The 15,483-nt window shown below is 41.6% G+C and overlaps 1 protein-coding gene across 1 annotated transcript; it reads right to left on the bottom strand.

Moving 5' to 3' along the window:
* Positions 1 to 1,753: 1,753 nt before the first annotated feature.
* Positions 1,754 to 12,182, bottom strand: LOC118769781 (fibroblast growth factor 2-like). The gene is made up of 3 exons (XM_036517096.1): positions 11,608 to 12,182; positions 7,351 to 7,454; positions 1,754 to 2,564 (listed from the first exon to the last, which is right to left on the bottom strand). The coding sequence occupies exons 1-3, from the start codon at positions 11,783 to 11,785 to the stop codon at positions 2,379 to 2,381; spliced, it is 468 nt and encodes a 155-aa protein (XP_036372989.1). The 5' UTR covers positions 11,786 to 12,182; the 3' UTR covers positions 1,754 to 2,378.
* Positions 12,183 to 15,483: the final 3,301 nt, after the last annotated feature.

Here is a 15,483-nt window from a genome sequence, read left to right as displayed (position 1 = left end):
TGTCAGTTTCCATGAAAGCAAAAGTCTGTTGAAATGAAGGCAAAATTGTTACATGTAACCAGTGCAGTACATCCCTGTACTACAAGTGCATTGGGCTCGTGAAAGCTGAATATAGCACATGGTAATGATATGCTGAAATCTAAAAAACGTGAAAGATATATCTTACACAAACGATTAAATACTGACCAAACAAGTTTTCAACTAAATTATAATTTACCTAGCAGCATTATATCTCTTAAATATCATAGAGGGAAGGTGAAACGTACATCATAAAAATCAGCAGAACGCCAGACTTCATTGATAAACTTTAACCCAGATTAATTCATCAACAGAATATAAAACATTCTCGGAACTTTAAAAAGACAGATTTCACTTACACAGCATGTTAACGACAAGCACTCATTATTGATCGATCAAAAAAGTACTTGACACATTCATAAATTATTCACTGCGGCACTTTTAGGACAAATGCTAGATCTGGGTCTCAATCACACAACAAAATCAACAATTTCTTTCATGAATTTATTATTATTATGTTATTCATTTATGATTCCCTATTGTCTGTATATTCCATTAGAACATACTGGTAACCAACACAAAATGCATTCAATAATGAAGTAACAAATCAGAATGCCATTTGTAGTACCCTCATTCATATTTGACTGTAACTTATCCTCTCTACTTTAACAGTGCATATCGCCTTGTAAATTTAGATCACATAATCTGTGTTGCATGCAAAATCAACAGATTTGATCCTAATAGGTCAAACTACTTTTACATAGTTATAAATATAAATAGTTTTTCATTGATAAAACATTTTAACATTATAGGAATATAAAGAAGTTCATTTTTGAAAGCAGCTTTCAAGTCTCCATTCATGAACTGAGATACATTTAGTATGGTGCAGCAGCTTTTTAAGAGATAATATAAACTGCGTTTTTGTCAACTACAACAAAAGTTGCAGCAATTCCTGCAAACCAACCTTTTTTGAATAATTAGAAAACAATAAAAATGGCTGACAGCTAAGGCCAAGTATTCATGGTGACTTCTATATTAAAAGCAGTTCTTATAAATAGAAGCATTAGCATAAAATATATCAGTTTCCTTTTTGTATCACTTTCATTTTTGTTACGTCTGTCCATAGCAAATGTGGACTTCTTTATTTATTTATTCTTTCTTTATTTTTTACAGAAAGTCCAAAGAAAATATATACTTGCACTTTCTCTTAATGTTACAAAACATTCCTCATGTGGGAATATATAGCCCTTAGAAATGTAGATAAATAATGATGTAATGTACAGAGAATCTATCATACCGTAGTTTAGCCTTTCATTTCCTCTCTGGTTGTGTTTATATGTATTAAAACAACTACTTCAGTTTCTGAAAGAAAGCATCTCATTTCAGATTACACATATGTTGACATACTGTCATTTATGTCATATTACTGCATGTTATAAAAATACAGAAAATAGAATAAACCTGACTCTAGGGCTAAACTGCCAGTGGTTTACTTAAAGAATAAAAAGTTGGAATTCAATTATCCCTCAATATCACAGTGAAAAAAACATTCACAATATAAATGAAGCTTTCAAAAATCTTGGAAAATTGAGATATCTGCATGCATATTTAACATATTGTTAACAAATTGTTTTACACAACAGTTTTACTGATATTTGCTTCAAATACACATAGTACTTAAAATAAAATGTATAACAATACACATACAAATAATATGTTTTCAGTTTTGCCCTAATGTGTTCGCCCAAATTCAGCTGGTCCACAGAGCTTTTTCTTTTGACTACACACAGTTCCTCTTGTACTGTTAACTGTTGGCATAAGCTTCCATGTACATTCTTTCAGATAGCCATCAGTCATTCATCAGTAATGTAGATGCTTTTTAATACCCCATGAATACAAATGCCTTATGATTTTTGCACCTACATTTGGCTAATCAATGACGAATGAAAAATAATAAGACTCTATTTTGGTGTATGTAAATACTGTATGTTGCCACAATGGAAAACTTCTTGAAATAATTCACATTCTAATAATGTCTTGTTTTAAAGCTGAAAAGAATGAGAGGTGTATAATGCAAGAGTCCCCCCTCCCTTTATAGGACAGGTAAGCCAAGCACATGTCGTGTTTTCACATCTCTTAAGTACCAGCTCAATTAACACATAGCACACTCACAATGTTGGATTAACGTTGTAGCTACGTCAGTGCACTGCCACATTGTCACACTGGCTTTATCAGAATGTTGTGCTGCAGCCAGGTATGTCATTTTGTGAGTGTGTGTGTGTGTGTGTGTGTGTGTGTGTGTGTGTGTGTGTTCTGCAGTATGGATCTGTCGAGTCAGCGCCCTCATTTGCAGGTCGGGATCAGCTCGCAGCTGACATGGGTAGGAAGAGGATGGCCTTCTGACCAGGTCCGGTTTTGGACCCAGACTTGTGCTGACCGGTCCGTTTGAGCGCCACGTACCAGTCCGGGTACTTGCGGGAGCGGTATGTGTTATGGTTGTTTGACTCCAGCCTCTCGATGAAGTAACACTCATCCGTTGCGCGTTTCTGAAATGGGAAGAGGAGAAGCTTTGATGATCAGTCACACATTCCATTCACGTTGTTTTCATTTCATATAAAGGTACAGGCCCGCATTCAGTCTAACTGCAGCATGATATTTAAGTTTGAAAAACGAAATCCAGCTACTGCAGCTGTTGTTGTTGTTGTTGTTGTTTGTTTGTTTCTTGCATAATTTGATGGGCTGGGTGCTTGTTGAAATAAATTAATATAAAAAACTATCATGTGAGAAACAACTGGATTAAGGAGTTCTCCTTTAAACTGTCTGTTGAAAGTTACAGACAGAACACATCCTGGTGAGATTGTCTGACCACAGTGGAGATGTTCCGCACAATAAATTCCTGAATATGAGAATAAGCCATGCCTCAGGTCCCTTAAAGTAACCACGGATCTTTTTTCATTTAATCTGGAAAGGGAAAGAACAAATATGCTTTTATATCAACCTACAAAAAAATATCACCCCCCTGAACTTGCTAGTACATTTTCATTGTAAGATATTTGAACAAATTTCTCTTTTAAAATAAAGACAACAGAGTATTGCTTTGGGGAGGTGCTGTCCAAATAGAGCCAAGTACCAGCTAATTTGGTCACAAATGACAAGCTATATGAATTTTACCCAGTCACATATATCACCATGTTGTAGTGTGGAACAGCTCTATTCAGTAAAACTACTGAGAAGTATCTTTTGAATGAGAACCCCAGAAAAGGTGGGGGTTGTTACTTTGACGTTGCTGGGCTTCATGAACCCCCAAATGGAAGAAGCCACCATTTTACCAGCGACTCACAGATTTGAACCAATCATAATGTAAAGCCTGTCTGTTACTTCAAACAAGTCAGTGGTGGACAGAACATGATTGCTCCTTCTGTCAAGCACTTCATGAAGCCTTATTCTTGAATAACTACTGCAAGGATTGCAAATACCTAATTTTTGGACAGGGCCCATGAAAGCTGTTCATTTGTCCCCCAGTTCGAGGTCACAAGGTCAAATGTTAGTCAGAGCTGTGTGATATTCTACAACAGAGAACTCCAGGAAATGATCTATTAAGCTTGATGACTTCCTACAGTGGAATGTCCTATGTTTATTTAGCTAGGGGAGAGTGACGTGAAATAAGGATGCATTGCTCAATTCCGACACTCTTGTTAAAGCTAACTGACCCCACATAACTACTCTGCCAGCATAAACAAGTCATTGTTCATTGATCCTCCCGTGCCAGCAGCCTTAACTGAACTCCATTAACCTGATATGGACACAAAACAAATGTGTTACATACAGCAAACATCCAGCTATGCAAAATGGATAATGTACAAAAAGTAAGATAACTACATGTAAGTCACTCTGGATAAAAACACCTGCTAAGCAAAATGTAACATAATATAGCATAACAGAGAAAAATAAACACATGTTCCAGGTTTATCATTCTAGAACTTCTCAAAACACATAAGAAGAAAATCATTGTCGTCTCATTGTTTCATTTCAAAATTAGTTCTGTGTCCGGAGTCTATGTAACACACCAAGCAAAAAGCTTTATGGAACAGATACCCTATTTGTCTCAGGCAGAGAACGCTGTCTGAAGTTCTACTGAAAAAAAAAATGCATGAAACCAGGAGAGGACTGTGGAGGTCACATCTGGGGAACGTACCAATGAAAAAAGTCCTTGCATCTGTCTCAGATCTCTATTGCCAGGGGCAACAGAATGGAAAAAAATGCAGTTACCTCAATAAGAGGTCCTGTTTACCCATAAGGCCTACTGGAGGTACCAGGCTGCAGAGCAGTTCCCCCTTCCTTTCTCTGTGGGAAGCACTTACTGACACGTTGCTAATCATAGACAGCTTCTCTCAGAGCCGAGCGCCTCTCAGACCAAACAGACGTAGGCAGAAAAACTTTGCTGTGTGCGGATGCACTCGATCAAGGGCCAGCTCTGGCCCTCTCTTCCTGGCAAATGTAATGAGCTAACAGCTTTTTTTCCCTGTGTAAATAAATTATCTAAATAGACACGGTTTTTAAAATGTCTTAATGGAGACTTGGCTCTGAGATGCGTTCAGTTTGAATCTCATAGGAAAAAAAGAGCCTGCTTCTGGTTGGCGAACAAAATAATATTTAACATGTTTCTCTAAAAGCAGCTACCATGATGCCACAGGACATAAATATAACTAATAAAGCTGGACTCTGCAGGAAACAAGCAAAGGCTTCCATCATGACTTGGACTTTAAAGCAAGGCTTTAAAGGATGTGAGCCATCTATACTGTATGCACAGGGGGATTGTATCTGACAGCACGGTCTCTGTGTAGAAGCGTAGAAGACTCCAAAGTTGTACAGATTTTTGGATTACACTCCACATTTCTGAATTATTATGATCAAGAATCTCTGCTCTTATCTTTTTTAAGGAAAAAAATATGATTCTAAAGAATCTTATTATAAATTGCCATCTTACAAGTCTTAAAAGGAGAAAAGTATAAGTGCAAATAAGTGCAGTTCAAGTGTGTAACACGTCAGCCTCCATAATGCGTACAGAATTAATATCGACCTTGTCTGTGGGCAATTCAGCACTAGAGAGATGCTTTAAAATTGCCTTTCAGGAATGCATGTAACCGGCTTTAACCACATCTGTTGCCATAGCTATTAATACCCCTGTCAGTAGGTGGCCTGCGGAGTTTCATCAGGGCTGGTATGAAATGCCCTCTGAGGTTAGACCAGTAGTAGAGCTTTCTCCTCAGCCACAAAACCACATCCACGCCCTGGGCTCTGGGAATCACAGCACGTCTGCCCGTCTCTGCCAGAGGGTCAGCTTCAGCATCAGCTTCCCGCTTCCTGTCATTTTACATGAAGCAAAAAAGCTGGGCTTTTTGTCATTTGTTCCACAAAAAAGGAAAGCTGCAATGCTTGCATTTTTATTTTCAACTGATGCAACATCTGATGCAAATGCTAAACCCCATTCATACAGCTGGGTTTTTTTTGCACTGCATGTGAGGCACTCCCTGATGGAGAGACCATCTTTTTTACCCATGATGCATGAAGGGTCATGGTTCAAGTGCTCCAAGTCATTGTTTCACTCTTCCACTTCATTTTTAGCTGAGACTCAGGTTCAGATTGCCAACCATGGCGGACGAGCTCTGTGGGTGGACCGCGGCCTCCAGTACAGTGGAAAGATCTACCCGGGTCTCCTTGGGAGAGTGGGTGGTGACATGTCCAAAACCATAACAAAAACCAGTCACACTCCCTCACCCCAAGGCCTTTCATAATCAGCTGGACTGTTCCAGAAACCAAGGAAAAAATGTGGAAATGGATGCTTTCATTTCATCCGCTGGGCTGAATGAAAATGCCCGATGATAAGGGGGTGGAATGACATCACTGTCAGAGGAGGGCAATGTGGCTGTGACCCTGATGTGATGACCACTCACTACCAAGAAGACCAAGCACTCTGTGTTACTATGAAGGAGCTCCAGTCGCAACTTTAATTGGAAATATGACTGCCAGTACAGAGACACAAGTACAGAGCTCTGGGTCACGTACAGAGAATACATGATCTTGTATTGACATGATCTCGGTTCGACACAGAATTCCTGCTGTAATCAGTGATATTGTGCCTTATGCTGGAAGATCACAACAGATGAACATTGTCAATCAAATGCCATTTTTACCCAACTAACAGATAGAAGCAGACAATGATCATAATGTAGATCCTCTCTCAGCACATATCTCCACAGCGACTATTGTTTCAGTGACCAGGTAAATTCTCAATGGAAAAATAAATGATACAATACGTGGCTGAAAGTCTCATGCTGCAGCACATTGCTAAACACATCAGAAATGCAGACCTACTCAGAAATCACAGCTTTGCTACAAGGGCCATAAAGCTAGGCCCCACTGCACTAAAAAAGTGTCTGGATCATCAACATGAAGTCATCAAAATCAGCAGCACATACACAACATGTAGCAATGGGCAACACAGTGAGATTAGTGCATCAAACCCTATAGTGTCACTTCTTGTTGATTTATCTAATTTTACTGCAGTGGCAGTATAATATAATGTAGTTAAATCTAATTTAACATTCATATCACATAGTGCTAAATGAGAATAAATAATATGATAATAGGATTCATCATAAATCTATGATAGCAAACACTTCAGTGGGAAGAGATGTTAAAACCTTCAGAATTCTTGGATTCATCTACATCCTGTGTTCACTGCTTTGTGAATTGCTACTAAAATAAAGTAGTCATGATAGTCAACACATAAATATTTGCTGTGTCATTCTCGGCCCTCCTGGATAATACAATCATCAGAGAAATTTAATATATTTTGCACACCCTGGGGAAAAAGGCTTCTGAAGGAGTGTAGTATACTTTGATGACTGACACCCAATTTAGGACAAGGGGTCCTTTCCATTCTCGCAAAACACAGGGAAGAATAAACCTTTATTTTACTGGTTTCCTGTCGGTCTTTTGAAAAACCAATGAGTACTGAAGGTTTTCACTGCTTCAAACAGATTCTGAAGACACAAAAAGAGCATTTAAAAAATAAATGACTAGAGCATTTTGTCGTGTTTGCCCGGGAGGTCACCTTTTTTTAGCCTTTTTAAGTGTAATCGTTATCCTCTCATTTTTTTCTGGGAGGACCTCATTTGGGAAAGTTCGTCCGGCACTGAGGCAGAACTGTTTATGTAAGACGGTGAGACAGTGAGCAGACACGCCAGGAAAGGGGGGTGGTTGGGGGGGGGGGGGGGGGGGGGGGGGTAGTGAGGAGACAATTGAGCTCCAGGGCAGCGTTGCACTCACCGTGCCAAACAGCCTCCCGTCGGCACTCATCGCCAGGTAGCGGTTGGTGGAGACTCCTTTGATGACCACCTCGCCCACCGCTGTCGCCTGGATCTGCAGCTTGACTGAAAGAGAAAATGAGTGTTTGACGGTGGAAGTGTTATACCAAACTGATGCCACCACTTGGCATAGACTGGCCAGATGGCTGGCAAATTGATGTCAGTTATGCTTGCCAGCAGACAGAACTATTGAAGACTATGGCCTCATCCTATTCACTTTGAAACCTCAGACTTTTTGTTCTTTTTTTGTTTTTGTTTTTTTGTATTTTGTTTTCTTTCACACAATAATTGGATTCATAACATACATTATCTTTACTCAATGTTTTTTTAATGTACACAGCACAGTGTGGTTGGATTACATCTCGGCCCTTGTTTTCTGTTGTCATTACTTAAAAGTGTATTCTTAGTCTCAGTCTTTGCACAGCGTCTGACTTATTAACCAAGAACAATAGCTGCTCTCTCTGTCTCACTTTGCTCCGAAAGCTCTCCACTTCCCACGTTTGCATATCAGTTCCTGAAATTCTCCTCAGGAAAGGGCATTCCTCCGCACTTCCTCACCGATGCTGGGAAACCGAGTGGGGTGCTTTCCTGACGTCATATATGAGAGCTCTTTATGTTTCGGGTGAATAAGCCATGCCCACAGACAGAAGCCAGAAAAACAGATTGGATGGCTTCAACCTCATATTAGGGCCATTTTCTTTTCCTCACTTTTCTGACTAGCAGATTTTTTTTTTCTTGTCTGATATACGACTGCTGTCTCCGAGGAGGACAAGGGGAAAATGCTATGACACAAGCGTAACCTATCTGCAGCTAGATTTCACAACTGATGAATGACTTTCACTGGGTGTTCAGTATTATATACAGACTATCGACCATGATAGGAACACAGTGACAAGCCTGCTAGAGGGAAGCTATGCAATGTAATCACTGGGAAACACTGCACTGTGAAACAGTTAAGGAATATCTACAGGAAGACACATTTTGATTTGAGCCCATGTAATTATACAATAATGTATCTATTTATTAGGCACCCATCTCATGTATACAAGAGAAATCAAGTGAAGTGTCTTGCTCTAGTGTGTGCTGGCAGCAAAACTAGGGTGGGAATTGAACCAGCAAGCTTCAGGTTACATGCCCAGCTTCTAAATGAGCATGCTGCTGTCAGAGGTCAGAGGACAGAGGAAAAGAACACATGATGAAACTGAGGGAAAGGGCTCCCATGGCAGAGGGCCATACACATGGCCATACACAAGGGTTTTGATGTTTTTGCAGCTCACTGATCTTCATTAAAGACTGCCAACTGAAACATCCAGCAATACCCATTAGTGTGTGTGTGAGAGAGACACACACATAAAATGCCAATTCACCTCATGTTCCTTTCTAAAGTGACTTCACTTTGTAGGTAAATGGGCTGTGCAGCACATAGGTACCTCTGCTCTGTCACTGATAAAAAACACCTGCCAAATTTACACTAACAAATACAAGCCTTCGGTCAGATTTGAATCCAATCAGTACAGGTAAGATGAAGACAGAGGAAGAGTCTACATGGAGGCTGACAGAGACAGAGGGAGAGAAAAGGGAGAGCACTGAGGATTTCTGGGGATTTCACACATGTTTCAGGTCACCCTTTTTGGGTAAGGTTGGCCAAATGTGGACTGACACAGGGGGTTAACCCTTTTGAGGTGTGAGTTTCACCAACACCCCCAGTTAAATGTTTTTTTTTTTTTTTGCTATTGTTTTCCAGCACTGTGCTTTCATATGATTTCATCATGGATCGTGAATCTCTGTGATTCATTGCCTATACTTTGAATGGCATTATTCTCACTGTTAGAATACAACAGTTTTTTGTTTGTGTTTTCAAAGAGAGATAGAGAGAGAACACATTGTCCTTTAAAGGTCTTCAGAACATGTGTAACATTGAAAACATATTGAAAATAAAACACACATCACTGGAAAGAGAAAGTAATTACAGTACCAACAGCTCAAACTCAGTAACGTGAAACAGAGCTCTCTTCCCAAACTATCCCATGTGGTTCTTGTCAGTATAGAGAGTGTGTTTGCCACAGTGACAAAGTTTTAAAAATAAACAGGGTGTTTAATCTGCTTGGCGTGGTAATTTGTCTCTATTGAGTCGCCTTTTAGATTTACTACCCTTTGCCGAAATGGAATTGGAACCTGTTTTTGGTCTCCAAATGTTCAAAACTCAAAAATTGGCTGCGGCATTGGAACTGAAAATGGCCCTTGCCCTATAGACTTGTCACCTATCATATTTCACTGTTCAATCATTTATCAGTTTGGCCAAAATAAACACATACAGATTAATTTGCACCAATAGCTGCATATGTTTTATAAATATGTAAAGCAGTGCTCATGTTTGGTTTGCAGATTCTTTGAACTGTTCTTTGGAATTACTGTCACCCCAATGTGGTTACCAGCAGTGACACTTAACCAAAGGGTTGCAGGTTAAAATTTTTGATGGGGAAGTGTCATTATGCTCTTGAATGAGGTACTTTATGTGATCTGTAAATACACAACTGGAAATGGATTATGTGTAAAACATATATCGAGTACATCATGAAAAATGGTCTGAATTCAGGGTTAGATAAAAAACAGTCCATTTCGTGGGAAACAGCTATGTGCTCTTTGATGTCTGAGCTGTTGTGTGTAAGACTATTAACAAGATCATTCACACCTCAAAACATAAAGACGATACTGTTTCTGTATAGTTTCTTATTGCGAATGTCAGCAACTGTGACACAAATCAGAGCATTTGTGTTACTGTTTCTTTGTCATTCAGGTATTAGGCTACAGGCAAAAACCACAAACTAATTAAACAGATCTGTCCAGTAGTTTGATTGCAATATTGGTCATTTATTGTACCATCTTTTTGGCTCCTTGGCACAACAGAGACCTACAATAGCTGAGCTACATGTATGACACATGCGTGCTTCATTAGCTGAACAACCACTTTGCCCAGCCACTTCAACCTGTGTAATCGCTACTGCAATTATATGGATTGGCATTCATTTGTAGATCAATAATTCAACAGGCCTTGCCGTAACATTACTTTTTAATCGTGCTCTTCAGTTACTGAGTATTTCGATGATGCTTCACCCTGCTACTCCATTTATTGGTCAGCAAGTCAACGTTTTGCATTTATCAGAGAAAATATACTGTACGACTAAAGAACACTACCACAAACTATTGTATGCTTTGCTGAGCTAGTACAAAGAGCAGGTTTATTCCCAGTTGTTCCTGAAACAGCTGAATCGCACAGATGGAATATGGACATGATGTTTTCCTGACCGAATAACATGTGAGAACAATAAAAGACAGCGATGAGTTATGTTTAACATGCCTTCCCATATGCTGTAATTATACAGTAGGGTTTTTCATTTTCAGCATGCTTCCCAATATGATTCATGTAACCATGCTTACAGTCAGATTGTTCATGATCTGAAATAAAAATAAGCTGTTTATGGTGAAGCACCAGATGACGGTCTAAAGCGAGATGTTTTTCTTAAACATCTGCCCCGCTTCGTTCACGGGGTTAATAAAGAGCACGGTTGGAGGTTTGCAGAGGGTTTCATCATTCACAGTGAATTCCTGAAAGACCGCGCAGTCCAGGATTGCTATCACGGTCACCTTATATGTCAGAACCAATAAACCGATAAACCAAAGAACAACTTCCTTCCAAGAACTGAATGCCTGAAGCACACTGCATCTGTGGGATTTTATCAGAGGAGTTATTTTTTCTTTTTAAAAATCATATGATTTGATAACCATGATGACCACTTGTGATCATAACACTACATCGGCATTTCGATTTGGTTTACTGCCTGCAAACTTTCAAAGGGCCAAAACAATATTCAGGGTATTGAGACAGGGTTCTGATGTTGAGCATAGTGGAACACGCGCAGCGGCAAATCATGACAGAACGTGACAATATTACGCAACGCTGTCCCGCTGTGAGTCTTAATGAATGACCGCGCCGCTGAGGGACAACAGGCCGGCCCCTGATTCGCACCTCCACTGTTTATATAGGGGGCTGTCTCTGATGCTGTCAGGGTGACACATGCCGCGTGGGAACGTCACAGGCCCGCTGTAGGAAAACGGAGATCAGCCACCGTGCGCTCCGCACGCACATGTATAAAGAAGCTTTGTCGTTCTCCCACTTTCTCTGCCTCTAGCTCCAGGAAAGACGTATGGAAGCACTTACTGTGAGGATCGTGCCTGTCCCGTACCCCGTCCACACTCCCGTTCGAATTTATCCTCAGGAAGTAGCCTCCGTTTTTGCAGTACAGCCTCTTCGGCTCCTTGAAGGTCCCGGGCAGGAAGGACCCGCTGCCCCCGTCCTCAGGTGCCGGGGGCAGAGTGGTGATCCCTCCAGTGGCCATCTCGGGTGTCCCCCTTCCCTCCCCTCCCTGCTCCCCGCGACCCCGTCCCGCGGCAGAACCCGACGCCGCGCGGGGCCGCGCGGATCTTGCGCGCTGCTCCTCCTCCCGCTCAGGAAGCCTCGCAAGACCAGACGTGCATTCCTGAGCGGCGAGGGGACGTGTAGCGAGAGTGGCCCGGGAGGACACCCTTGCCGCCGGGACCGGCTCCCCTCGCCCGCAGGGAGCGGCCTCACAGTGCAGCAGACGGCTAGACCGAGAGGTAGACAGGGCTCGCGCCCTCACATTCGCCCCACGGGAGACACCGCCCCCTCCTTCTCCTTCCTGCTGGAGCGCCCTGGACTGCGAGCGGAGGAGGAGCTGGTGGAGCGAGAGCTCTGAGGCTTGTGTAACGCTGCCCAGCCAGTCTCCGTGTGCCTGGCTTCCCTGCTGTCCCTGCTCTTTCTCCCTCCCTCCCTCTCACTCACTCCCTCCCTCCCTCCCTCCCTCCCTCACTCTCTCCCAGCCAGCCTACCTACCCCCCGCTCCACTTTGGGACAGAAACAGGGGGAGGGGCGGGGTTATAAGCAGCATTGGGTCACGTGACCCTGCAGCAGCCCTTCTCCTAAAAAGCAGCAGGGATGGAGTGCAGGGCGGTCGGGCTGGAACAAGAGAGAGTGTGTCACAAGCCGGGCTGGGTACAGATGGGACTTTAATCCTCACATTAAAAAGACCCATGCAGTTTGTTTTTTCTCTACTGGGTGAAATTTTATAATGTTCCAATGTAACATGTGCTCAGTGAACCACAGGGAAACATCTGGAACGATGGTGAGGTTTTTTTGTGGGACCTGATCATATCAGAGTTGTCCACAACCAGCCTATGAAATGCTACGCCAACAGCATGCCACTGGAAGTGTAATTTATGAGTACACATAGGACATTTTTAGGCATGCAACCAATAAATGCTTTATGATCATACACTGCACATTTGTATTTACCGCTTTTGATAACAAAATTATCAATCAAGACTCTTTGTCCCCTACTTCACAGCTGTCTCCCTTAAAGGAAGAATGTCAGCAACATTTCAGTATTGCAAAATCTAAAATTAATATGTAAATGAAAAGAAAACAAAGCAGAACAAAAAAGAATTGGCAATGATAGCCTGTTCCCTACATCATAGCATCTGGAATTGGTAAGAAACACCATGACAACCGTCAGTCTGATTTTGCAAGGTCTCTTGAGCTCTTGGTCATTCTGCCAATCCTGGTGCACCACTTCCTGGGTTCAATCCCACTCAGTGTCAGGAGTCCCAGCGGTTCCTACAGCCAGGAGAACAGGTTTACTCCATGGACCAGGAGAACGGGTCCAGCCCAATGCCCAGAGAACTAGGCCAAGATGAATCGTTCTATGCCAGGGCCAAGAGGAACAGGTCTGCTCTGGGCCCCAGGAAAGCAGCTCCACTCTAGGACCCAGGGAAGCAGTTCACTCAGACCCCCCCTGGTTAAACTCTATCATGAATGACAGAGGATTCAATCGTTAAGCAGATCTTCATAAGTATGAAGCCCTTACCTTATCCAAAGGTAAGGCGACCACATCTTTAATAAAAGCAGTGTAGATAACCAAGTATAAAATTAGAAAGTGGCAGGAGAAGAAAAAAAAAAGATTCTTGAATGTCTCTCACATAAGACCTGAGAATTAAAGTCACAAAAAAACAACTAAGCCATTCGTCATTCAGGTTTCCTTTACCGAAATGATGTGTAGAAACTGTCTGGTACTTTACCCTAAATGAAATATCCACAGTGACATGTGAAGTGATTAACGTCTTTCAGCTGAGCTCAGCACAGCAGCAGCTGCCTTCAAAGCAGGACTGGTGAGCCGAGTGGCTTCGCCGCAGCGGTCAGCTGAGCGCTGTGGCTCAGAGTGGACCTCTCAGTGGCGCATGTGCAGCTGACCACATCTGAAATTCATATTTGGACAATTTGGGCCCAGAGCTACTGGGAGCACAGTCCATGGCAAGTCCGTTTTGTAACCCTGATGTGGATGACGTTTTCATTAAAGGGGTGAGTAAAGTCAGCCCTCAATCACAAATATAGATGTCCTTATTCCCCTATTTCTGGCATCAATGTACCAAGTGCTAGAAGGATAGAAACAAAAAAAAAGCAGAGAAAATGTTCCTAGAGATATATGTATATATTTGTTTGTGTAGTACTTAGCACACTGGAGTCTGGACCAGATTGGAATTTTGGGTATGAGCAAGGTTCTCTACGTCAGTTACCATGGTAAAAAGTGCCCACTGTGTAAATAAACAGCAGAATAAGCAAAACGGCACATTATTCCGCTAACGAGAAGGGAAAGAAAGAAAGCGATGACACTCGATCACATCACAGTCTCTGGCCTCCGACAACATTCTTCTGCTGTTCTTCGCAATAGTCCGGCATGACTGTTCTGGGGAGAAGAGACCTGTTTTCAGACAGCACACTCCGACCATGTAGCACGTTTGTCCACGGGGGAAACTGCGGTCTCACAGTCTGTTTGCGGTCTCACGTGCGAGCACGGCTTCGGTCCCTCTGGAGACCTCTCTCTAAACAGTGGGTGGGGTGAGCTGTACTGAGATGACTAAGCCAAAATGTCCCCGCACCAGGCAACTGGTGTCAACTGTGCTGTCTTGTCCTCAACCACTTTTGTATTAATTTTTTCCTGCCCTGTGAAGTGCTCATCTGACTGCCTTGTATTATAAATAACTTTTCGTACTGTCATTGACATTGTGGGCCAGCCTCAAAGCTATTTTCATACCACCATGTGAAACCGAAGTCATCAAAATCCGTGTTATGAGAAATTTGCTTCAACTTTGCATATCTGCATCATGAGTAAACTGTTAACCTGCAATAAAGCATTGCTCCGTACTTTCCAAATTGCCATCGATATTATTTAGTTATATCAATATCTACAATTATTTTTGCATGCAAAGCTCACTGGAACTCATTGAATTCTGTGGCTATCTGTGAGCTGCATTGCTCATATGAATCACAAAGAACCTTAGCAAAATCAGTCACTCCAGACTGATGTTGCTCCAGTTCAGTAACAGGACAGATTAGTCTTGACACATTTGAGCGGTTGCATTTCTTTGTAATGTCTTGTAAAAATTCAGAAATGCAGACTCATTCTGCAACTCGGTACTGAACTTTTTTTCTGGATTACTGGGCGTAGGGATCTGGAAGAGAAACTTGGAAATGTTGGCAACATCTAAAACATGTCTCTTTTAAGAAGTAATTATTCCGTTGTCGGCTTTTATTGTCTAACATACATTTTTATGTGTTATTCTGATTTTTTTTTACATGTATTTAATGTTTTATATATAAATGTTTGTGAAAGGTGTTTTATACATAAAGTACATCATTATTATTAGATGATATGACATTACTCTTTATCATGGGAATGGACCTCATGGCTGTCTTGTGTTTAGACTCATGTGTGGTCTTAGAAAAATGTGGCACTTTTAATTTTTAAAATTCTACTGTACTTGAACTCCCACTCTTCTGTCTTGCAGTGAACAGCAGGACATGGCAAAATTTTTTGTGTTAATCTTCGAAAGCGTGTCTCCCCCTAGGGGAACCATGTGGATATGTCAGAAATTATTATTATTTATTATTATTTTTTCTTTTAGGGGCAGCTCATTATAATATTTGATGTTTGTCTAAATCATCTGCAGCTGGCCTTGAGAA

Source organism: Megalops cyprinoides, chromosome 22, assembly GCF_013368585.1.
Source record: "Megalops cyprinoides isolate fMegCyp1 chromosome 22, fMegCyp1.pri, whole genome shotgun sequence".
NCBI classification, from domain to species: Eukaryota; Metazoa; Chordata; class Actinopteri; order Elopiformes; family Megalopidae; genus Megalops; species Megalops cyprinoides.
Note: the sequence above shows the minus strand (reverse complement) of the source record. Positions and strands in the feature narration are given on the sequence as shown.